Source organism: Zootoca vivipara, chromosome 1, assembly GCF_965207765.1.
Source record: "Zootoca vivipara chromosome 1, rZooViv2.hap1.1, whole genome shotgun sequence".
NCBI classification, from domain to species: domain Eukaryota; kingdom Metazoa; phylum Chordata; class Lepidosauria; order Squamata; family Lacertidae; genus Zootoca; species Zootoca vivipara.
In genome coordinates, this window is record NC_142582.1 from 26,821,618 (window position 1) to 26,846,095 (window position 24,478).

General features: G+C 45.0%; 1 protein-coding gene across 1 annotated transcript in view; it reads left to right on the forward strand.

Annotated features, from left to right (window-relative positions):
• The window catches only part of LOC118093501 (sodium channel protein type 2 subunit alpha), a 63,294-nt gene extending 60,989 nt beyond the window's left edge, over positions 1-2,305 (forward strand). The window contains 1 exon segment of the mRNA XM_088660948.1: positions 48-2,305. Within this exon segment, the coding sequence (XP_088517074.1) occupies positions 48-1,240 (1,193 nt within the window). The 3' untranslated portion in view covers positions 1,241-2,305.
• The last annotated feature ends 22,173 nt before the right edge of the window (positions 2,306-24,478 follow it).

Sequence of the window (24,478 nt, forward strand, 5' to 3'; positions counted from 1 at the left end):
ACATCTGGTTATGAAACTTGTGTTGCATTAAATATTTTTCTTTGCAGGTATGTTCCTAGCAGAAATCATTGAAAAATACTTTGTGTCGCCCACCTTGTTCCGAGTGATCCGACTTGCCAGAATAGGTCGCATCCTGCGTCTCATCAAGGGTGCTAAAGGGATCCGCACTCTGCTTTTTGCCTTGATGATGTCTCTCCCTGCCTTGTTCAACATCGGCCTCCTCCTTTTCCTGGTCATGTTCATCTATGCTATATTTGGAATGTCCAACTTTGCCTACGTGAAGAGAGAAGTGGGCATTGATGACATGTTCAACTTTGAAACTTTTGGCAACAGCATGCTCTGCCTTTTCCAAATCACCACCTCTGCTGGCTGGGATGGGTTGCTAGCTCCCATTCTCAACAGTGGGCCACCAGACTGTGACCCTGAGATAGACCACCCAGGAAGTTCAGTCAAAGGAGACTGTGGCAATCCCTCCGTTGGGATCTTCTTCTTTGTTAGTTACATTATCATATCATTTTTAGTTGTAGTGAACATGTATATTGCTGTGATTTTGGAGAACTTCAGTGTTGCTACAGAAGAAAGTGCTGAGCCTTTGAGCGAGGATGACTTTGAGATGTTCTATGAGGTTTGGGAAAAGTTCGATCCGGATGCAACCCAGTTTATAGAGTACTGCAAACTCTTTGATTTTGCAGCTTCTCTGGAGCCACCTCTTCTCATTGCAAAACCAAACCACATTCAGCTTATCGCGATGGATCTACCCATGGTAAGCGGTGACCGAATTCACTGCCTTGACATCTTGTTTGCCTTTACAAAGCGTGTTTTGGGAGAAAGCGAAGAAATGGATTTGCTCAGAGTGCAAATGGAAGATCGGTTCATGGCAGCCAACCCTTCGAAAGTGTCCTATGAGCCAATTACAACCACCCTGAAACGAAAGCAAGAGGAAGTGTCTGCTACGATCATCCAGCGGGCTTTCAGGCATTTCCTCTTAAAACAAAAAGTGAAAAAAGTGACCTCTATGTATAATAAAGACAAGTGCAAAGATGGCATTGCCCTTCCCATCAAAGACATGATTCCTGATAAATTTAACAGGAACTCGATTCTGGAGAAAACAGAGGAAAGCTCCTCCACTACATCCCCGCCTTCCTACGATAGTGTTACGAAGCCAGGCAAACAGAAATATGAAAAGGGCAAAACGGACAGAGACTACAAAAGTAAAGATGCCAGGGCTAGCAAAAAGTGAAGCAAACTTTTTACGTTCCTGTTTGTGTGCAAATTTGTTTACAGCCTTTGAAAGGGTACGTATCCTGTCAGCGAGACTCCCTTGGGAGATTTATGCCAAACCTGTCAGTTTATACTTTATAAATATATTGCATAGATATATCTATATATGTATATAAATCTCTCTAAAGGTCAGTGCCTATAACAAGACAGTGACCCCTCGTCACCAAACTAACTCTGTAAAAACAGGGTAGGAGCCTGCTGTACTCACTCACAGCCGGCAGGGTGGAAGAGAGACAGACAGAAACAGACATTATGGCTGCTGCAAGAGATGCACAATGCTATAGCCTATGTGTTTAATATACTGCAAGACACTTGATCGGTAAGTGTTTTCACTGTGTGTATTTCAACTGCCACATTTGCCATATTTTTACACACACACACACACACACACACACACACACACACACACACACACACAGTGTAAGTGGGTTTATCATTAAAAACAAAAAAACATTCACAGGGTGTTTACTATTATATGTGACTATTTTTGTAAAACGGGTTTTCTGTTGCGGAGGGAGGGAAGGGGTGGGGTTAAAAGGACCATGTGTCTCTGATTCTCTGTCACATGCAGACAGAGAAACAAACTGCATGGAGGCATGCTGCGCTTAACAGATCCTGCATGGAACCGACGTGACGTCACCAGGCAGAGTTTTTAACCACTTCTGTATTTCAAGGTTGGCTCTGATGTTTTTTAAGGAAGCGATTTTACACCTTCTGTTGACCGATCAGGCAAATCCTCTTGTGCCTGCAGTTGATTAAAAAAAAAAGAAATCCCCAAATGGATTGTTCTTATGCTGATCACTCATTCCGAGCACACACCACACGCATACACACCATCTTAGTCCTAGGTATTTCTCTAAATCCAGCCCTTTGCCCAAGGTGAGATCGCCTCTGCATGGAACAATCACTTCCATCACAGGTTAATTCCCAGTACCGAGCACCTGTGCAGCAGGAATAGGGAACCGACAAAAGCGTCCCATGCCAGAGGTGCCTGTTGACTGGTCAAATGGTTTCGGGAACAAAGTAGTGCAAAAATAGGCCCGGAAATGGGCAAAAAAAAGAAAAAAGGATAGGGTCTTAAAAGTATTACTTTGTCTTAAAAGTACTGTATAGTCCTCTGCTCTCAGTATAGTTCATGCCTAAATCCTAGAAACAAAGACAAAAAACAAACACCAGTTTAACTCTGTGATGTAAATACTCATTTTATAGTTGTACATATTTGAGCATACAAGCAAATGGTTTGGCCACAGTGTATTTCTGCAAACATGTGCCACAGCAGGTCTAGCTTGCAAGCTCTCGGCAGATGATATCTTATATTCTGTACCATTACAGATAACTGGGAGGGCACTGGTGCATGTGAATATTGCCTTTGCTACGACTGCACCTTGCTCCTTCCATGATCCACTTTCATTTTCTAGAGGAAGTAGTGAAGTGAATGAAATCGCCTCATTTCTTCCTATCACTGAGCAATAGTTGGCAGTTATCAATGAGCTTTTCTCCGTTTTTTTCCTCTCAGCCTTCTAACATTTCAACAGGCTACAATAAAGTGTAGGCCAAGACAGTATTGAGAATACTGCAAGCTGTTTATCCAGTTAGCATATACTGTATAAATAATGTATAAAAAATGGCAGCATAATGTACATAAGATTAAGTTCAGATTCGTGTAATTTTCTTTTCCACAGTCATTTTGTTTACTTTACATTCATTGTATCTTTCAGTTGAGACCTCCACAATACGAAAATAAAAATGAAATAAAATGATGGAGGCTTTGTTGCTTGCTCTGCTTTGTAACTCGTTCTAGTGAAGCATTTGGGTGCTGTTTTGGCTACATAATCATCAGTGCTTGAGGGAATGATGGGCAGAGCCCACTTCATTCTGCTTTGTACTGAGTCAGATGATTGTTGGAGATAAAAGTGATTGAATCGGGTCCACTTCGTATGCAAAGCATGTACCTCTGAACTAGGGTCCTTCCCCTGTTATACCAGCTAGGCAGATGTTTCCTGATACAGAATCCCTGCTTTGTGCACATAGAAAAAGGTAAAGATAAAGGACTCATGGATGGTTAAGTCCAGTCAAAGGCGACTATGAGGTTGCGGTTCTCATCGGAAATGTCGTTTACTTTCCCTCTGCAGTGGTACATATTTATCTACTTGCACTTGGTGTGCTTTCAAACTAGGTTGGCAGGAGCTGGGACAGAGCCCCATCGAACTGCCGACCTTCTGATCAGCAAACCCAAGAGGTTCAGAGAGCAAGGCACTGAGGTGTGAACTTTGCACCACTGCAAGGCTCCTGCTTCTAATCCTGCTTTCAATCCTGGCACCCAGCACTATTAAGTGGCATCAGTTGCTTGCTGGAGCAGGCAATAAGCCAGTACATTTTTGTTTTTAATTTTTTTTAGTAGAGCTTCAACCAGTGCTCCTCGTTATCTCCTTTTATTCTGGATCCAATTGAAAATCATTATTTTTGACGTTTGCCAGTTAACGTCACTTTTGAGTGGGGGATGGAGCGAGCACATTCTGACGCGTCAGATCTATTCCTGCAAAAATCGCCTCGCAACCAAAATCTATAATGCCGCTCAGATGCGGTGTTAGTGCTCTTGATCGCATGAAATCGAATGGTTCCTTCTTCCTGATAAGGAAAAATACTCTGGAATCTCAATCCTGGGCAGAATAAAAAGGTAATATTATACTGCAGTAACCTAGCAGACCAAACTGAAGGCTATTAGCATCTCTCCAGAGAGAAAGCAATCACATGCATCTTGGCTGAAGGACTTAGGGTTGATGCATATTCGAGAAGACATATCATGAACAATTTATAACAGGCAGGCGGGCATGCCACACACTCAGCACTTAAGTAATTTCTTAGTCTAAAAAATGTCATTTTAAGTTTCTTATGCACCCGCACAGGGGTGAGGAACTAAAAAAAAAAAGGAGTCAGCCAAAGTTGCTATTTCTAATTTGAACAACATTTCATAGCTGCCAAGTTTTCCCTTTTCTCGCGAGGAAGCCTATTCAGCATAAGGGAAAATCCCTTAAAATAAGGGATAACTTGGCAGCTATGCAACATTTGATTCAGAGAAGCCCTAGGAGGCTGGTGGAAGGTACCTTTCCTGCCCCTTCTCCCCTTAAAAACCACTTTAGAAATCTATCTTAAAGGATAGGATGAGCTGTGGTGAAAGGGGAAGGGGAATTTGCCAAAAACAGGGTGGAGGAACTAAGGATTGATTGACCCTGCTCCCATTCTCTCCGTCTTTTGCAGCTCAATCAGGAGACAGTTGAAGGAGGCGAATTATGAAAGGGTTGGTCTCTCAGCAGAGCCAACTTATTAGCCCAGCTTCTCAGCTCCCATTTTTCTTTAGATGCATAGAGGACATATCCCACTCTACTCCTACTTACTTTGGTCCTTAAAGAAACTGAGCAAATATTCTACAACTGGGCTTGCAAATTTTGTTGTCATTCATGCAAGCTGAATATTTATATTCTGATTCTATTAACCTTTACGTTTTATAGCTTTTGCACAAGCTAGGAAAAATAAATGACTGTGAGATATATAGATATATCTCACACAGTCATTAATATATAGTGTTAAATACTGGGCATAAGATACATTCTGGAAGGTCATGTAAAACAAGCAACCCCATTTGCTAGACCTGGTATTGTACCCATTGCAAGGACAGAACCGAAATACGAACTGAACTGGAATGAGTCATGGTACAGCATTTAGAGCAAGGGTGTAGCTCAAGATGTTGTTGGACAACAACTCCCATTAGCCCCAGCCAGTGTGGTCAGTTATCAGGGATGGTGTGAGTTGTAGTCCAGCAACATCTAGAGCAGGCATCCCCAAACTTCGGCCCTCCAGGTGTTTTGGACTACAATTCCCATCTTCCCCGACCACTGGTCCTGCTAGCTAGGGATCATGGGAGTTGTAGGCCAAAACATCTGGAGGGCCGCAGTTTGGGGATGCCTGATCTAGAGGGACAGAGATTCCCCATTCCTGGGTTAGTGTGTTGATCTTAGTTTGAAGTCCTGGTGTGGCCACAAAGGCCAGTCACTTTCTCTCAATTTCATGTACTACACTGGGATGTTGCGCAGATAAAAGGAGGAACCATCAACATGAACTGCCCTCATTGGAGGAAGGATGGGATTAAAACGTGAAATAAGTAAAGAATAAAAACAGATTTATCCAAAAGGCCCTTGCGCTCTTATTTTCCTTGGCACCTGTTCTGTTAACTTTTCACTTTCATGGACTACTTGTTGTTGTTTAATCGTTTAGTCGTGTCCGGCTCTTCGTGGCCCCATGGACCAGAGCACGCCAGGCACTCCAGTCTTCCACTGCCTCCCACAGTTTGGTCAAACTCATGTTCGTAGCTTCGAGAACACTGTCCAAACATCTGTCGTCCCCTTCTCCTTGTGCCCTCAATCTTTCCCAGCATCAGGGTCTTTTCCAATGAGTCTTTTCTTCTCATGAGGTGGCCAAAGTATTGGAGCCTCAGCTTCAGGATCTGTCCTTCCAGTGAGCACTCTGGGCTGATAGGTTTGATCTTCTTGCAGTCCATGGGACTCTCAAGAGTCTCCTCCAGCACCATAATTCAAAAGCATCAATCCTTCGGCGATCAGCCTTCTTGATGGTCCAGCTCTCGCTTCCATACATCACTACTGGGATGGACTACTAACCCTGTTTATATAAAGTGATATTATACACCACCCTTTTGAGATTTTCCATTCTGTTGCTAGCAAAGACAATACAATGCTTAGGAAAAAACCCATAGGACTACAAGGGTCATGTGGATTTTGCACAGGAGAACATCAGAGGCAACAGCATTGGTCTTAGCCCTCTTCAGATATTGGACCTCAAGAGAAGCTGATAATTAAAGCGTCATCAATCCCTCATGTAGGACCCACACTATGAAGTGCAAACTCCATCTCTGCCTCTTGCTTCTATCTTTCCCACGTTTCCTTTTGCTCTAGCATTGGCATATACCACTAACCTACAGTGAGCCGGTCAGAATTAGATGCTGTGTGTAGGTGTGGTTTTTTATTTCATGCTTGCAAGGTGCCTTGCAGGTTGCCACAGTGGGGAAAGTAGGATATACCTTTAAAAGTAAAACATGCTTCTGAGATCACATGGTGCTTCCCCATGACATCAGTGTTCTGAGTTCCAGCTGCTTTTCATTTCTAACAGTGGTTGGCCCAGTCGGGGAGTGTCGTGGATTGCAGAGAACAGGGTTCGGTTCATAGCTGGTTTAGCTATGCATGGTTTTCAGAGACGAGGTTAATGAGTGTTTCTTTAATGTATATCCAGTGTGTTATTTCGTTGTCCAACTACAAGTAACTTAGGGAGGTATTGATTTTGGGTTTTCTGCACAGAAGGCAAGTACAGTGGTACCTCGGTTTAAGTACACAATTGGTTCCGGAAGTCTGTACTTAACCTGAAGTGTACTTAACCTGAAGTGAACTTTCCCATTGAAAGTAATGGAAAGTGGATTAATCCGTTCCAGACAGGTCCGCGGAGTACTCAACCTGAAGCGTACTTAACCCGAAGTATGAGTGTAATCGGTTCTGGAAGTCCGTACTTAACCCAAAGCGTACTTAACCTGAAGCGAACTTTCCCATTAAAAGTAATGGAAAGTGGATTAATCCGTTCCAGACGGGTCCACGGAGTACTTAAAACTGAAAGTACTCAAACCGAAGCGTAATTAAACTGATGTATGACTGCAAATGCATTTTGGGATACCTGGAATGGCAAACATAGCTTGCAGGGCATAGAATTTCCATCAGGAGCATAGCAGGGGTTAAGCTCAGCCATGGTCCACATCTGAATCATTCCCCCCACATCTTAAAACAAGATGGGGGGGAGTCTTGGCTTGACTTGGATCCTCACAAAAACAGTTGCATCTGGCTCTGTTGTCATAGGTGCTTGGTCATCAATGTAGTGAATAATATGTGTACAGAAAACCAGGATCCTGCCTGGACTCAAAAGGCAGATAGATACACCAGGATATGATGCCAAGGGCTGTGTGTGAAGCTTTTCTTCCAAAAAGAAATCCTAAAGGTGGCATCGAGACCCTAATGCAGCCACCCAAAACTTCCTGCTTGATGACTTTTTTTTTTTCTGGGGCGGATCCCTGTACATAGTGGCTGTCGGCTTGCTGGGCTTTGCTACTCGCTCTCAGGAATCAGAACATGTCTCTGTCTGCTTGGGTAGAGTCAGAAAGGAACTCCATGGAAACAAGCAGCAACAGAGGAAAGATTTCACTCTTGAACCTGATTGACAAATGATGGGTCACCTCGAGACTGTCAGAACTTTGCAGGAGGGATTCGAGATCATACTGGAAATGGCACCCAGTGCAAGTACAGCATATTAAGGGGTCTGCCTCAACAAATCCACTTTTTTATATAAAAAAACCTTTTGCAGCTAGGAAAGTAACATGAAATGCACTAAAAACTGTAGGAAAGTGGTTGATGAACAGCAGGAGAGGTTGGACCACTGGCTGCAAATGTGGAACTGCCCCACCAAACCTCAGTCTGCCCCCAGCCTGCTTGCTTTACATACTGCCAGTCCAGGAAGTGGCCCTGCCTGTCAGCTTCCTCCTCCTTAGTCTCCCACCATCCCCAGCCAGTCTGGCCAATAGTTGAGGCTGATGGGAGTTGGAGTTCAACAGCATCTGGAGGGCAAAGTTTCCCCATTGCTGGTGCAGACCACCCTGAGCTAGATAGACTAATGGCTGGAGTCAGTATAAGGCAGCTTCCTATGTTCCTATGGATTGCCACTGATAATGGCAAGACTGACCCTCCAAAGGAAATGTTGCGGAATTAATCTTCACCCCAACTTTCCTTTCCAGCTACTCTGTCTACAATTAGCATTGAGAATTCCAAGTGACCATTTGTTCTGGTTGGAGCCATTATAATTGCTGGTATATACCTATACTATCAGAAACAATACCTGAATCCAGAATAATGAACTGCAGCTTGTCTTCTTTCTTCTGTTCATGTGCGAAGAAGGTGCTTCAATAAAAGAGGGGGAAGGAGGAATCTAAACCCCCAGGCTGCAATCTCTCCGGTTTCTGTACACAACTGCTCGTTCGCTCTCCCCTCCACCCCAATCCCAGCCTCGGGATCTCTGTATGATCCTAGGAGAGCCCTCCCTGTGGGATGCGTGTCGTCATGGTGACGAGGCATCACCACCTGCACGTCCCTGCAATGGAGGCGGCAAGCTGGAATAGAATGCCTTTGTTTTGCTGTTCCTCAGAGCATGCTTTTTGATCCTGATACATTTTGCCTCCAACATGTGACCTGAAGGGGGAAGAAATATTAAACGGAGAGAATTGGGAAAGGATAAGCAATGGGGGTGGGGAGGAGGGGGAGGAGGAGGAGGAGGAGGAGGAGGAGGAGGAGGAAGAAGAAGAAGAAGAAGAAGAAGAAGAAGAAGAAGAAGAAGAAGAAGAAGAAGAAGAAGAAGAAGAAGAAGAAGAAGAAGAAGAAGAAGAAGAAGAAGAAGGGATTTCAGGCAGGGAAATCTGAAAAAGCCAATAAATGGAACAGCGGAGTACAGTTGCATGGATTCTTTTTGTGGCGTGTTCATTTAAAAGCACTTTAAAAGCAGGCAGGGATACTATAATCAGCCCCAAAGCACAGGAAAAACCTGCAGACAAGTGGATGCCACAGACAGGCTTCTTTCACTGCGACGAGAACTGGTGGAGATTTAAAGGGAACATTCTCCTTTCCAGGGTATAATGGAAGGTATGAGAAATAACCATGAAAACTGCTGCACTCTTCTTGAAAATTCAGCAGAAAAGAGAGAACAGAAAACCCTAGGGGTATTTCAGCATTGCACAATCCTTTTGATGATGCTTTTCTTTAGCTTCCATTACATAAAGGTAAAGGGACCCCTGACCATTAGGTCCAGTCGTGACAGATTCTGGGGTTGCGGTGCTCATCTCGCGTTATTGCCCGAGGGAGCCGGCGTACAGCTTCCAGGTCATGTGGCCAGCATGACAAAGCCGCTTCTGGCGAACCAGAGCAGCACACGGAAACGCCGTTCACCTTCCCGCTGTAGCAGTACCTATTCATCTACTTGCACTTTGACATGCTTTCGAACTGCTAGGTTGGCAGGAGCTGGGACTGAGCAACGGGAGGTCATCCCATCGCAGGGATTCAAACCGCCGACCTTCTGATCAGCAGGCCCTAAGCTCTGTGGTTTAACCCACAGCGCCACCTGCGCCCCTCTTCCATTACATAGGTGTCGGTTATTTGTATGTCAGTTCCTTCCAGGTTGACTTCCTCCAGATGACCTTTTTGTAGAATGCTGGTTGGCTTGCACAAAGCTTATGTGATTATTAGACTTCTTCCTATCTTTACCAAGCATTTGTTGTTATTTGTTTGCAGGATGGGTTATATGGCAGTGAGTATTCATCCTGATTTGCTTTTGTTTACACATCTTCCTGCTAATCATTCATTTCCCCATCACCACCACCTTTCATTTCCCCATCCTGTTCCAAACAGCAAAAAGACTGCTGGTTGGATTATTTTATTTTATTGAGTGGATTTGTTGCACTAGGGTATCAGAGCACTTTAAAGGGTAAAGGTAAAGGGACCCCTGACCATTAGGTCCAGTCGTGACCGACTCTGGGGTTGCGCGCTCATCTCGCATTATTGGCCGAGGGAGCCAGCGTATAGCTTCCAGGTCATGTGGCCAGCATGACAAAGCCGCTTCTGGCAAACCATAGCAGCACATGGAAACGCCGTTTACCTTCCCGCTGTAGCGGTTCCTATTTATCTACTTGCATTTTGACGTGCTTTCGAACTGCTAGGTTGGCAGGAGCTGGGACCAAGCAACGGGAGCTCACCCCGTCACAGGGATTCAAACCGCCGACCTTCTGATCAGCAAGCCCTAGGCTCAGTGGTTTAACCACAGCACCACCTGGGTCCCTATCAGAGCACTTTAATCCATTTTAAATCTGCAAGGCTAAACTTTCAGCATGCCTTTGAATCCCTCCCATAGATACCTTTAGCCTGGAAGCATGCTGCATCTGTGAAAAGTTTGTCCTCAGCAATAACACATGGTGCCAGACTGCTCTGTCACCCTAGTTGTGGGTATGGTTTGGTTTCTATGACCCTTGTAGGTCATCTGCACAGTGAAAGGATAACATAGCAGCCCTGAAATTGTTTCATCCTCTTATAAAGCCATCCAAGGTGGTGACCATCCCTGCTTCTTGTAGGAATTAATTCCACAGTTTAACTCTGTATTGTGTGAAGAAGTTCTTCCTTTTTTCTACCATGATTCTTCCAACATTCTACTCCCTGCTTTTCCCAGTTCAGAGGCTGCTCAAGCTTCCCTTCCGCTGCTATTAACATAACAGCAACAAAAATGTGAGCTGCTGATTAATTGCATCCCCACAATTAACCTCACAGCTAGTTGGGCCCTCAGTAGCTGAGCTACATAACTAAATGTGGGACCGCCTATATCTCCAAGTGGGCAGCCAAGCTTCTGGCAGTCCCACAACTCATTCGTAAGACACTGGTGATTACTGTATGTACAACTAAATCCTGCCACCTTGTGGGTATCTGCTGATATAAAATAATCTAACCAAGCAGCACGCTGCTATAATACAAGGCTTCACTCACCGTTCCTGCACAGTCTTTTGTTGTTCCATGGACTACACTGCTTCTGCAACATCAGCTTTATACAACGCCTAGTAAACCCATCCAAAGTGGACATGTGTGGTGTAAACTGGATGGATTGACGAGTTCTTTCTGTTGACAAGAGAGGGAGGGATTTCATCAGCACCATCTAATCTCATTTCTGATGTACACTGTCCAAAGCGATCCTATCAATATTTGGAGGGCGTGAACTGCTGAAAATATTACTCCAGATACTTAGTGTGGCAGAAGACTCTGCATGAACCATAGGGTCTTTGTAGGGTCAACTCCAAAGATCCCCACCCAACCATATTTCTAAATGGGAGCAGTCCAGAAGACAGGAGACAAAGATATCAAGGAGATAGAATAGGTGACAGAGTGGGTTACTTTAGAATTAGAGGCTGAATGGGACCCTGGTGCTCTAGGTGTGACCTTATTTCTATAATCATTATTGCAATGGTGCCTTCATGGAATAGCTCAATCAGTAGAGCATGAGACTCTTAATCTCAGGGCCCTGGGTTCAAGCAAAAGAACCCTGCATTGCAGGCAGTTGAGCTAAATGAAATCATGGTCCCTTTCAACTCTACATTTCTATGGTTCTATGAACACTAAATGCTGGTGTTGGGGTGGAGATTGAAATTGGGGAGGGGGGTGTAGAATACCAATTCCCCTGCCTTACAGTTTCAAACCCTTTACTTGAATATATGCTAACCCTCCTTCTGAATTTAAACATGGGTTAGATTGGCATTGCCCCCTGAAATCCCTGCCATCTACCGTTACTTCCTTGCCACTCCCTCTTATTTTAGGTTTATCTTGACCAAACTGCGGGAGGCAGTGGAAGACAGGAGTGCCTGGCGTGCTATGGTCCATGGGGTCGACGAAGAGTCGGACACGACTAAACGACTAAACAACAAACATGAGAGTCGCCAAATCATGCTTTTAGGAAGAGCTTAGGAGAACTTCATGAGATGGAATCAATTTATTGGAATATAAATATTGGAAAGAGCAATGTCTTGGCTGTTTGCCTGGCTGAGTTTCTCACAAGCACATTTCTATTGAGACTGTGTAACTTTCCTGCCTATTTTTAGCCGGATTTTTTTAGTAGCCCTTTCTGCTCTTTCCAACTTCTACACATTCCAACATCGCTACCTTGCCCCTAGGAGGAAAAGATGCAGCAGAAAGAATCTGGAACTGTCTGGAGTGACTCACAAAAAGATACAGTTTCCCCAAGATACAGTTGCTATGGCAAACAGGTAGATGCATCTAGGTTTTGTCCGTGCCAGAGAGAGTATTGAACACCCAAAGCAGTTCTACACCATCTCCTTTGCATTTCATTTTGCAAATTTTATTCTGCCGTTGCTCAGTAGTCACAGCTTTTTCAGTGAAGAATTGGTGGAGTTTCTCATTCAGCCTGATACTAGTCACGTCAGTTGCAGCTGTGTAAGTGGAGGGACCTGCAACCAAAGTGGTAAAAAAAGGGGTTACCTATCCATTCCTAACCTTCTCTCCCCTTCTCTTCTGGTCCCATGTTGGCAATAAATTATACAGACCTCATCAGATTGGGACAAGCCACATCGATGGGCAGCTCAACTACATAAGAACGCTTTCACCAAACTTGTGCACTGTGGATGCCTAGAACTACAACTCCCATCAACCCTAGTCAGTACTTGCTGGTGCTGATGGGAGCTGTAGTCCAAAATATCTGGAAGACACCAGCTTGGTGAAGGCTGACATAAAGGCCACCGGAGGCACAACCCAACAGGTGAACCATTCCAAAAATGACATCAAAGTATTCCCTGAGTGTGCTTTTCCCCATGAAAGAAATCTTTTCAAGAGATTTTGCGAGAAAAGAATAAAATAAAACCATTTTGTTAGTTTCCATGAGAAGCACAGAGTTAAGAATACGGTTTCTTTGCTTTAAAATCCCATCTGTGCATGCATAATTTTCCTAAAGTTTGCAGCAACAAATGTCACATTTTGCTTATTTGTTTAAAAGACTTCTGAACTGCTTTTCAGGCTGCCTCTCAAAGTGATTTACAATTGGTTAAACAGCATAAGGGTAATACATTTAAAACGCTTAAAATATCCCAAAAATATGAAACCAGCACAAGACTGTAAATAGCCCATTTAACAACTCATTAGTTGGTTTTGCTGCATTTTACCTCTCTCTAGATCACGGGTGTCAAACACAAGGCCCGGGGGCCAAATCCGGCCCACCAGACCTCGTCATGTGGCCCCCCGAGCACCCCAGCCAGCGGGACCCAGCAGCGGGACCTTGCTGCTGAAGCGCCGTGCCGACAAAGTGCCGACAAACAGCTGGGGCCGGGGGGGGGGTAGAAAGGCAGCCGGAGCAGCGCCGCACGGAGAGTCCCAAGCCTCTGGGACGCAGCAGTGCTCTGTAGCACTTTGAATCCTCCTCCTCCTGCCACGGCTCGGCGCCTGGAAACGGCTGCTGCTGCTGCTGCTAAAACACAGACAAAGCACCCAGCAGTGCCCCGTGGAGGAGGAGGAGGATTCAAAGTGCTACAGAGCACTGCTGCGTCCCAGAGGCTTGGGACTCTCTGCACGGCGCTGCCGGGCACCGACCCGGCAAGCCGCCTCTTCCACCTCCTCTTGCCTCACCTCCTCCTCCTCCTGCCGCGGCTCAACCTCATGAACGTGAGCTCAGCAGCAGCTCAGACTCACGAACGTGCAACTCTGAGGCTTTACGCACTTCTCCTAAAACGGACACCCGCTGCCTCACGCTGCACGGGAAATGCTTTTTGCCACTGGGTCCCTTCGCGCTCTTTTCTGGCACTGAATCAAGGTGGCGACCCCCCCTTCCCTTTCTTTCTTCCTCTCTCTCGTTCTTATTCTTTCTTTCCCTCTCCTTCCTTCCTTCTTTATCTCTGTCTTCTCTCCCTCTTTCTTTTTCTTTCCTTCTTTATTCCCTTCCTTCTTTCCTACTCTTCTTTCTCTCCCCTCTTTCCTTCCTCTCTCCCTCCTGCTCCCCCTTTTCTTTCTTTCTTTCTTTCTTTCTTTCTTTCTTTCTTTCTTTCTTTCTTTCTTTCTTCCTTTCTTCCTTCCTTCCTTCCTTCCTTCCTTCCTTCCTTCCTTCCTTTCTTCCTCTCCCTCATTCTTATTCTTTCTTTCCCTCTCCTTCCTTCCTTCTTTATCTCTGTCTTCTCTCCCTCTTTCTTTTTCTTTCCTTCTTTATTCCCTTCCTTATTTCCTACTCTTCTTTCTCTCCCCTCTTTCCTTCCTTCCTCTCTCCCGCCCACTCCCTCTTTTCTTCCTTCCTTCCTCCCTCCCCTCCCCTCCCTCTCCCTCTCCTCAGAAACATAGGATGCTGCTTTATACTTCTGGCCCTTAAACCCTGGAACCAGGAGAACAGCTCCAGTGAGTCAACCTCAGCCAGTCCCTTTGGTGAAGGGTGGTGGCTCACTGGCAGAACATCTGTCCTGCATGCAGAAGGACCCCAGCATCTCCAGGTACTAGTAGCTCTGCAAAGGTCCTGCATGAAACCCTAGCGAGCCTCCACCACCCAGTGCAGTTACCAAAAATCATTTTTCAATAAATTGTACAATAATTGTACATTTGAATATCTACTTGCCATTATTCTGACTATGTTTCTGCTTTCAGAGCTAGTTATTACTTACATTATTACAAAAACAGTAATAATTGAATGCAGTGACAATAATTTATGATAATAAAGAGTGGACACATAGTCCTACAGATACAACCGGCCCTTTGAGGGTGACCAAACTGCTGATGCGGCCCCCAATGAATTTGAGTTTGACACCCCTGCTCTAGATACTGGAAAAGGGACGTGGGTGGCGCTGTGATGTAAACCACTGAGCCTTGGGCTTGCTGATCGGAAGGTCGGTGGTTCGAATCCCTGCGACGGGGTGAGCTCCCATTGTTTGGTCCCAGCTCCTGCCAACCTACCAGTTCGAAAACACACCAAAGTGCAAGTAGATAAATAGGTACCGCTCTGGCGGGAAGGTAAATGGTGTTTCCGTGTGCTGCTCTGGTTTTGCCAGAAGTGGCTTAGTCATGCTGGCCACATGACCTGGAAAAAACTGTCTGTGGGCAAACTGTCTCGGCCAGTAAAGTGAGATGAGTGCTGTAACCCCAGAGTCGTTTGCGACTGGACTTAACTGTCAGGGGTCCCTTTACCTCTTTTTTAAGATACTGGAATGGTTAGCTAGTTGGGTGAATGGTCATGCTGTTGGCGGGTGGGGGAAGCATGGCCCAATTAATAGACTTACCTTCTACAGATAGCAATGGATAGCAACTTAAATTATACTTTCTGAAATGTCTGACTTTTTAATCCTGAGACTCCCACAATCAGATATCACAAAGCAGTTACAACCACTCGCTAGCTAGTTAACATAAATCCAAGAACATATGCAGCAAAAGAAATGTGGACAGTTTGCTTACACAACCCATAAAAAACCCAATGACAGGTGACCTGCTGGTGTGCAGCAAAGGTCTGCAAAGTTGTTGTTGTTTTTCTCCATTTCTTAAATATTAGAAAAATCTTCCTAATTCGTTTACTGCAAACCATCAGTTGCATGATATGAAACACACTCTTTGTGCATAAACAAGATGACCTAGTTTTCAACATCTGCAAGTCTTTGCTCAAAGCTTGTTTGTTACTTGAGAAGGCAATTAAAATTTAAACAAGTGCTAGAGAATAATCCATTTGATATGCTTTGGATTTGGGGGGGGGGGAGATGGTTAGGCGTTTAGTTATCTTAAACTCAGAGCCTAAAGTCCTCTGTTATCAGAATGCGCCAACGAACAGTGTGCATGGACCACACAAGACATATCAGGCCAGAGACTGAGAGGGGGGGGGGTCACGTGGCAAATATATAACAGAGGCAGGTTTAGAACATGTGCTAGCCTCGAATTATAATAGCTATGAGCCACTAAAGGCTAAAGGACACACCCTGTTTAAGAAGTAAAATGGGATTTGCACTGAGAACTGTGGTGGCATGAGCACTGCTGTATTGCATCCCTCCCAAATCCTAGGTGGTTATCTGATGCATAAAATCATTCCGTGAAAATGCATTACGGAATTAAATTAACTACAGTTATTAGACAAGATTGCATAGAACTGATCGGCTGTGGTGTAAATATTATATTTTTATTTCGTTTACTAATCAGTTCCTATGAAAATACACACACACCATCATCCACAATACACACACACACACATTTATATACAGTATGTATATGTGTGTGTGTGTTTGTGTGTGTGTGTATCCAAAACAGGTACATAGGATAAAAATCTCCACATCATAAAGCTTATGGAAAGAGGAAGTTTTTTTAAATGCACCTGGGGAGGGGCAACAGATGTGGAAGGCTTGGCTGAGAGCCAGTGTGGTGTAGCTGTTAGAGTCTTGTACTAAAACCTGGGAGACCAGGGTTCAAATCCCCACTCAGCCATGAAACTCATTGGATGATCTTGGGTCGGTTACTACCTCCAAGCCTAACACAGGATTGTTGTGAGATCCTTGGAAGCTCCACCCTGAGCTCCTTGGAAGAAAAGTGATATACAAACGTAATAGTAATAACAGAAGATGTAACAATGCAAGCAATATCAAAATTTTATTGTATTAGCCGGTTGGCCATAGCACATAAAGGATCCAGACGGTAACCTACCGCTATTATACAGAGAATGTATCAAATACACTTGCAAAACAGTGAATATAAAATCATGCTATATAAGACAGAGTTTGGTAAAAAAAAAAAAATTATGATAAATCATGTGGGTTTTGTCCGTTTTGCAAAGGAGTGCCTGGCGTGCTCTGGTCCATGGGGTCACAAAGAGTCGGACATGACTAAACGACTGAAGAACAACAACCAAAATGAAAACAGGCTAGAGAAAGTTAGCAAACAAACAATTCTTTGGAAGTGGGGCAGAATTCACCACTTCCCGGGCAACCTACCACATACACACGACTGACTTCATGTGGTCTGTGCAAAGTTTGTCTTCGGTGACAAAAGGGCCAGGAAGAGCCCTGTTCCCCAAGCAACATGTAGGTCTGTTCACGAAATATGCCTGTGCCACAGGAAGAAAGGGAGGGAGGGATGCAAGCATCAGCACAGCAAGGATGGCGGCTTCCAGCAATGGGCCTCCGTCCAATCATCTCCCCGCTCTGCGCTGAGACCCTTACGCCTCTCCTCAGAGCTTTCCATCTCCGTGCTTCACAGCTTCTCACTTTTTTCTTTCCTCTTTTGATGGAAACCCGCGAGCGTGCAATTAACGGTTGGTTTCTTTAAGGCAGGCAAGCAGCCAATATTAAAATCCCACAGCCAACCTTGCTCTTAAAAAAAATATAAAAACTTAGGCTAACTGGTCTCTGCATCTCCCGAAGGAGCATTTCATAAACTTGGCAGCTGTGTAGGGCTTGGCAAGGGAGGCCTGGCACGCCTGTTCGACAACTCTGACATTTCAAGAGGGTGGCATTAGATAAAATAAATGGCTATGCTGCACGGAAACCTGGCAGAGTAATTAAAAGGCTACTTTCACCTGTCACCCAGCCATGCGCACAGACACGTGGCTAGCTGCTCGATCCATCGTGCCGTTTTAAAATACTGCTGCCGTATCTCTTCTTTAATAGAGTATCACAAAAGTGCACGGAACTCCCTGTGCTTCCGATAAAACTGTGCCTTTGAAGGATAAGGGAATTGCTTGGCATGAGGGGCAAATGCCATTGTTCCTTTCTCCAAATGGTCAGACTTTAGAGGGTGCCTGATGATAGACAACTTGCAGCCAGCCAGCAGGCACCTGTCCATCAGCAGATGGCTTCCCTGAGGTTGCTTCCCCTTGGGAAGATGAATCAAGCAAGCTGGTCCTCTCCAGGCTGTCTTCCTCTGGGTGAGAACTGGTGAGTTGCCCCTCCAGGCAAGCAAGTGTCCGACATGTCCCTTTGACTTCGACTCTTTCCACAACCGGATTGAGCTGACGTCTTGCTAGAACAGACATCCCGTTGTGACAGCTTCGCACGTCTCTGTTCAGAGCTGTAGCTTTCCACTAGTGAAAGCCAACCGTTTCCCTCCCAAAGGTGTTCTTTATAGCAGGGCTGGCTCTACCATTAGGCAGGATGAAGCAACTGTCTCAGGCAGCCGATGCCATGCCAGGGAATGGAGAGTGGCAGTGAGGAGCTGGAAGGCAGAGGTGTCTATGATCCGTATGCCCACCTTGCCCATCCTGCAAACTGTCCGGGCTGTCCTCAGGTGGAGCGAAGATCACATACTTGTATACTGTATGCGATTGTGGCCTTGAACACCCGTAGGATGGTGTTGGGGAGATCTGAAGGATGGCCTCCGCTCACATGAACCTGCCTGTTCAGATCCTCATCAGAGGCCCTCCCCCCGGTACCTTCAGAGGTGAGGCAGAGGGCCATTAGAGGTGGTATCTTCTCAGTGGTGGCACCTCAATGGTGCGCTTCCCTGGGAGTAAGCCCCAGTTGATATCCGTTGGTTTGCTTCCAAGTAGCGATGGTTAGGATTGTACCATATTAATGCTGCTTTCACTGCTGTTTGGGTCATTCTATATTTTTATTCTTGTTTAATGTTATCAACGGTATTTGGGTTTCTCAGTTATCTGCTTTGGATATATTTATATTGAAGAGTATTAATCTATGAAATGAACAGATGACTTTTAAAATGTAATTGAACATGGTTTTAATCTGGTCAGAGCAATGAAATGTCGCCTGGCTGGCAGTGTTAGGGTGATTCCAGATGGTCTATTTATTGGGCATTTGTTCCCATTAGTTTTCAGGGAGGTTAGATGTCAAAGCAAGTGTGGTCCCACTCCACACTTCCCCATCGCAAAAGTCTGGTCTTTTGGGGAAGGGGTTTGTTGCTTGATACGTTCTAGTCAACTTCTGCAACTTGAATCTGCCGGTATCTGATTGAAAATAGTGACAGTCTGGAAGTGTCCTTAGTGCAGATTCTAGTTCAGGCCACTTAAGCAGGTGTGGTTGGACTCCTTCCCATGGGATGATGGGAGTTGTAGTCCACCTACATTCAGAGAGCAACATGTTATACCCACTTACCGTGGACTAAGCCCCACTGAACTCAAAGGGCCTTACTTCTGAGTAGTCGCATACAGAATTGCACTGTTCAATGCATGCAGAATTTAGCATTACATTTATCCATCTTGCTAACATCCTGATACATTTATGATGAGACTTAATCGCCATTTTCACTGCAGACTGATTTTTATTTCTTTTTAATTCAGAGACTGAAAAGCTCAGTGCTAAATCAGCTTGAGGCTGCAGCTTGTCACCCAGCACAAGTGTTACACTTGAAAGCAGTTTTTCTACAGCTTAAAATTAAAAAGGGTTGCGTTTGAAAGATCTTTTTTTTAAAATACAAACAAACACCTCTCTGTTTTTCGTGAGGACTTTTGCCACCACCATCAACAACAACAAGAAGGAGAAATACTGAATCTGGCAGACATCAGATGCCTTTTGATATTCTATTTCTGAAAAAAGAGAATTATGCAAGTGAATTCAATGCATGGTCCAAACAGATACAATATTTTCTCAGAATGAACGAGTGTATGTCTGGTAGGATAGTTGGAAGTGATTGTGAAATGTGCTCACTGATGCAGATGCTGAAACCATTATCCAGAGCCAGTGGCTGCACCACTGGCAGCCGATTACAAGGGCAGAAAATTTCTAGCCACTGTTGCAGAAAACTGATGTATTATACATACTTACCACTAGGCAGAAAAGGCCCAATTTAATAAGTACGCTGTAATGAACATAATAATAAAAGGAGAACATACAGATTTATCCTATTTAAGCTTTCAGTGGAGAAGAGGCTCTCTTGCATACCTTTGTGGTAAAGTGTCATTGCGTGGACAGGCTGAGTCCCCCAAACTCTCAGGCGACCCCCTGAGCGGAATAAAGACACAGGACAACGTGCTATGGGATTCAAATTGGCCACAACTTTATTAAGATTCAGATGTAGGGAGACCTACATGGGGCGTTATCCTTCCCAGTCCCCAGCTGGGGTTCTGGGAGGCTTCGGGGTTATCCACATGTGTGGGGGTTGGGGCTGGCTCTGGAGAACATATGATCAAGCAGAGAGAGACCGCCCCTTGTTCGCCGCCGCTGGTAGGGGGAAGTGATGACACCTATTGGCATGGTCAAGGCTTCCCCCAATACCCCGATCTTGTGGCCGCAAAGGGGGGTGAGGTCTCCGCCTCACGCCCCTCCCTCTAGGAAAATCGCCAAAGAATTCCGCCCAAGGCCTGACACCGCCAAAGTTGTGACGTATTGCTACAGGAAAGGCGAAACCTGCCAATGCAGGGAAATTCCTTTCCAACCCTTCAACAGCAGCCATGACGTAGCAGCGCCTGTGAACCTGTAGAGAAAAGGTTAACCTGCAAAAGAACTTGAATGAGGGTGTGGAGGATGGGAGAAGCTCTGGAACCAACTGGTGCTTGGAGGTAAGAATCAAATTCTATTGTGTGAGCCGGACAGTCCCTCCCCTCGCCACTGAGGCAGGAAAGCCATCTTCAAAGCCTGTGAAGCCTGGATTATGTAGCAAATATGGAAGTCCCTGGCCCCCGAGCCCCCACTCCCTGGCCCCCGAGTCTTCACCTGACCAGTTAAAGAGCCAGTGCCATCCCAACCTGTTGGCTTCTTCTAGATAGCAGGGTTTCATACGATACTTGGGAATCTATTAAAGGCATTCCTAATTCTCTGACAAGCCTGCGTTGAATGATGGGAGTACTGTGGCAAAGCTTATCTCATTGGAGTTCATGATACAAGATTTGGGCTGTGGCTGCCCCTAGGAAGGACTCCTTCTTCTCAGAGCTCCTCTTCCAGGAGGACCAGGGAGTGAACCCATCTCCTTCTACAGTACTCAGAGCTACCATTCTAGGAGGACTCTGCATCTGAGGCTCCCTGGTTCAGGGCCATGATGACTGTATGTGTGAGAGAGACGAGGGGAAGGGTGTGTGTCTCTGTGTGTCTGAAACCGAGATGGGGGGGTGTTCTTTGTCGGTGAGAGAAACGGGAGAAGCCTAGCCAGCATGTCAACCCTTCCTTAACCCACTACCCAGCATTCCTACCACATAGAGCCCTCGGGGGCAAAAAGATGGTCTTTAGAGAATTGTGACCCAGTCCCCATGGACCACCTATCCCCATATAAACCGTCTTGGATTCTGCATCCATCATCTGAGGCCCTTCTTCATATGCTGCCTCCATATGAGGTCTGGAGGGGGGGGGACAACACAAGAACGGGGCCTTCTCAGTAGTGGCTCCCTGTTGGTGGAATTCTCTTCCCAGGTTGGTTCGCCTGGTGCCTTCATTATATATTTTTAGGTGCCAGGAACATTCCTCTTCAGCCAGGCTTTCATCTGATTAATATCCTACAGCCTTTTTAATGTGTCTGTGGGAGTGGGGGGTATTGTTTTGCTGTTTTGTTTTAATTATTTCCTTGTGTCTTTATCTTGTCTCTTGTTTTTTGTTCTGTGAACTGCCCTGGAATCTTATGTATGTAAATTTTAATCATCATCATCATCCAAGTTTAGCCATCAAGTCACTGGGGGCATATCTACACCATATGTTTTAAGCACATTCAATAGACAATTAAAACACAGGGTTTCTTGCACATAATCCTGGGAATTATAGTTTGCCGAGGGTGCTGGGGATCATAGTTTTAAAGTTCCCAGGATTCTATGGGGAAAGCCATGTGCTTTAAATGTGTGCTAAAAGTGTGGTGTGGAAGTGACCCTGAGGGGGGTCTTGGAGTGTTAGCATCTCCTCTTCCAGTCCCTTCAGCTACATAACCGTAATGCAGGAATGATACCTTCATAGAGCTCTTAAAGAGAATAATTGTGCCAAGGGAATTCTGAAGCTCTGTGTGAAATGAAATGGCAGTATTGTTATGGCCTTGTCAGTGCATAAAGAACTCAGATCAATTGATAGCTTGGTGCACAGAAGAACACAACTAACTGATGAAAAGATTTCAGGGCTGGTGTGCTTAGGAGGGCTTTTGCCTTTTCATAAACAATTCCGAGAAACAAATCTTTCGAAACAGACTTCAGAAGAAAAGATTAAAGGAGATGTGTCAGGCTTCATGCACATTTGAAACTCTCTTCAATAGGCGCAGCAAATGCTTTGCCATTATAAAAGTAGGGCTGGTTAGTATTTTGCACTGTTCTCACCCCAAATATGCTGAGTTCTTGGAAATCTTTTGGGGGCAGGGAGACATAGCGTATATTCCGGCGTATAAGATGAATGGGCGTATAAGATGAATGGGCGTATAAGACGACCCCCAACTTTTCCAGTTAAAATATAGAGTTTGGGATATACTCACCGTATAAAAAATACGACCCAGCGTATAAGACGACCCCCGACTTTTGAGAAGCTTTTCCTGGGTTAAAAAGTAGTCTTATACAGAGGAATATACAGTACTTTGGCAAAAAGCACAGAGTTCTTTGAAAATAATATACCTGTTATTGGACTGTACTACGTTCCTGGACGAGGGACGAGGGTGGCGCTGTGGTCTAAACCACTGAGCCTAGGGCTTGCCGATCGGAAGGTCAGCGGTTTGAATCCCTGTGATGGGGTTTGCTCCCTTTGCTCGGTCCCAGCTCCTGCCAACCTAGCAGTTCAAAAGCACACCAGTGCAAGTAGATAAATAGGTACCGCTCCAGCAGGAAGGTAAATGGTGTTTCTGTGCACTGCTCTGGTTTCACCAGAAACGGCTTAGTCATGCTGGCCATATGACCTGGAAAAACTGTCTGCGGAAAAATGTCGGCTCCCCCGGCCAGTAAAGTGAGATGAGCGCCGCAACCCCAGAGTCGTTCATGACTGGACTTAACTGTCAGGGGTCCTTTACCTTTACCTTTTTACCTTCCTGAAATATTTAGAAATGTTTGTAGTTGTTTTATTAATAGGGATATTAAAACTATCTTTGTGCCTTGCCTTAATTTGTTTGAGGTTTTGAGCCTTGGTGAAACTCACAGAGTCCTGTGATCCAAAATTTATTTCCAAAGCTCAATTTAAAGTCCAAAGTCTTAAAAAGGAAAAGCTACCCTTGACTTCTGGGCACTTTAGTTTGCTGAAGGTTTTTGGGAACTGTAATGCTGTGAAGGGTGAACTGCAGTGCCCAGAATTCTTTGAGGGGAAATAATGTGATTTGAATGCCCTTGAAAGGTATCATGTGGACATGACACACAGTGCCACATAAGACCATATGAGGCAGGGCTTGTGAAAAGGCAATCAGGGAATGAAAGCTTATTTTGAGTTTTTCCATTTCCATCCTAATGAGGTTAGTTCAGATTCAATATATTCCAAATGTTGGGCAATTTAGTGAGTCCAGGAAGCAAAGACTTCCTAATTTATGGCAGTTGCAGGGGGAACAGACGATGCTCTCCCGATATGGATTACAATTCCTGTCAGGACGGCCAATGGTCAGGGGTGATGTTAGCTGGAGTCTACTGGCCAAACACATTTTGCCGCCAAGATGGCAGCCCCAAGATGGCCGCCGCCACCCTCAAGCATCTGCCGCCTGAGGCGGTTTCTCACTCTGCCTAGTAGTAGAGCTGGGCCCTGAAATCCAGAATATCTGGACGGTACCACATTGGCTTCCATTTGGTACTGGGGAGTGAACTGTTTCAAATCAGGATAGTTTTGTTTGCTGAAAGGTCACTGGGAAGCAACCATTTGGTATAGACATGACTAGAAAGGAGGTCGTGTTGACGGGAAAATACTGCCTTTTGCTTTCTAAATAAGTGAAGAAGAATACGCATTTCAAGTAGGGCTGACAAGGTTAGCAATCTTCACGCTTCCCTGCCTCTCAAAATGGAATTTGGTGCATTTAAAATGCCAACAAATCACATCAATCAGGTTAGGTATTAGTAATCCTAGGTCATATATGCTCAGATTCATCATCACATAAACGTGTGCTTCATGCATAACAATTTGCCATGATTTTACCACTAAGATCTAGCCAGGTTCTTAATAGTACTCCTACATGGCAGCGTAAATGACATCAGGCACAGAAACCACATTTGTTCTCTTCTTCATTATGTCAGCACCTGGCCTTATGAAGAACATCTGGAAAAAGCTGTGGTTATTAAGAGCATCTGGAAAAATCTCTGTGTTGAGAGTCTGTGGCAGAGCATAGAATATTGCTTCAGCTGCCCTAGAAATCCACATATACTGTAATTTCCCCTTTTCCATTTAAAAATTAGCTTCTGGTCCTTCTAGTTTGTAGCATAAGAAATGGAACTGAATGGGCAGTTTGTGCTAGCCATGCATGCCCGGATTTATTTTTAGCAGACTGTGAATTATGTCATAGAGTCATAGTTGGAAGGGACCCCCAAGGGTCATCCAGTCCAACCCCCTGTGATTCAGGAATCAGAGTCAATTTTGGACTCTGACTGGGTGCGTTCACAGAACCTCTTGAGGTTCCTCTCCTCAATCTTAGTTATCTAGGATTTAGTAGCATCTCTAGATTCAAGTGTTGTTATCCCAGACCATCACTACTTAGTGGGAGGGATTTGAGTGCATAATGGATCTTTCTCTCAATCTCAATCT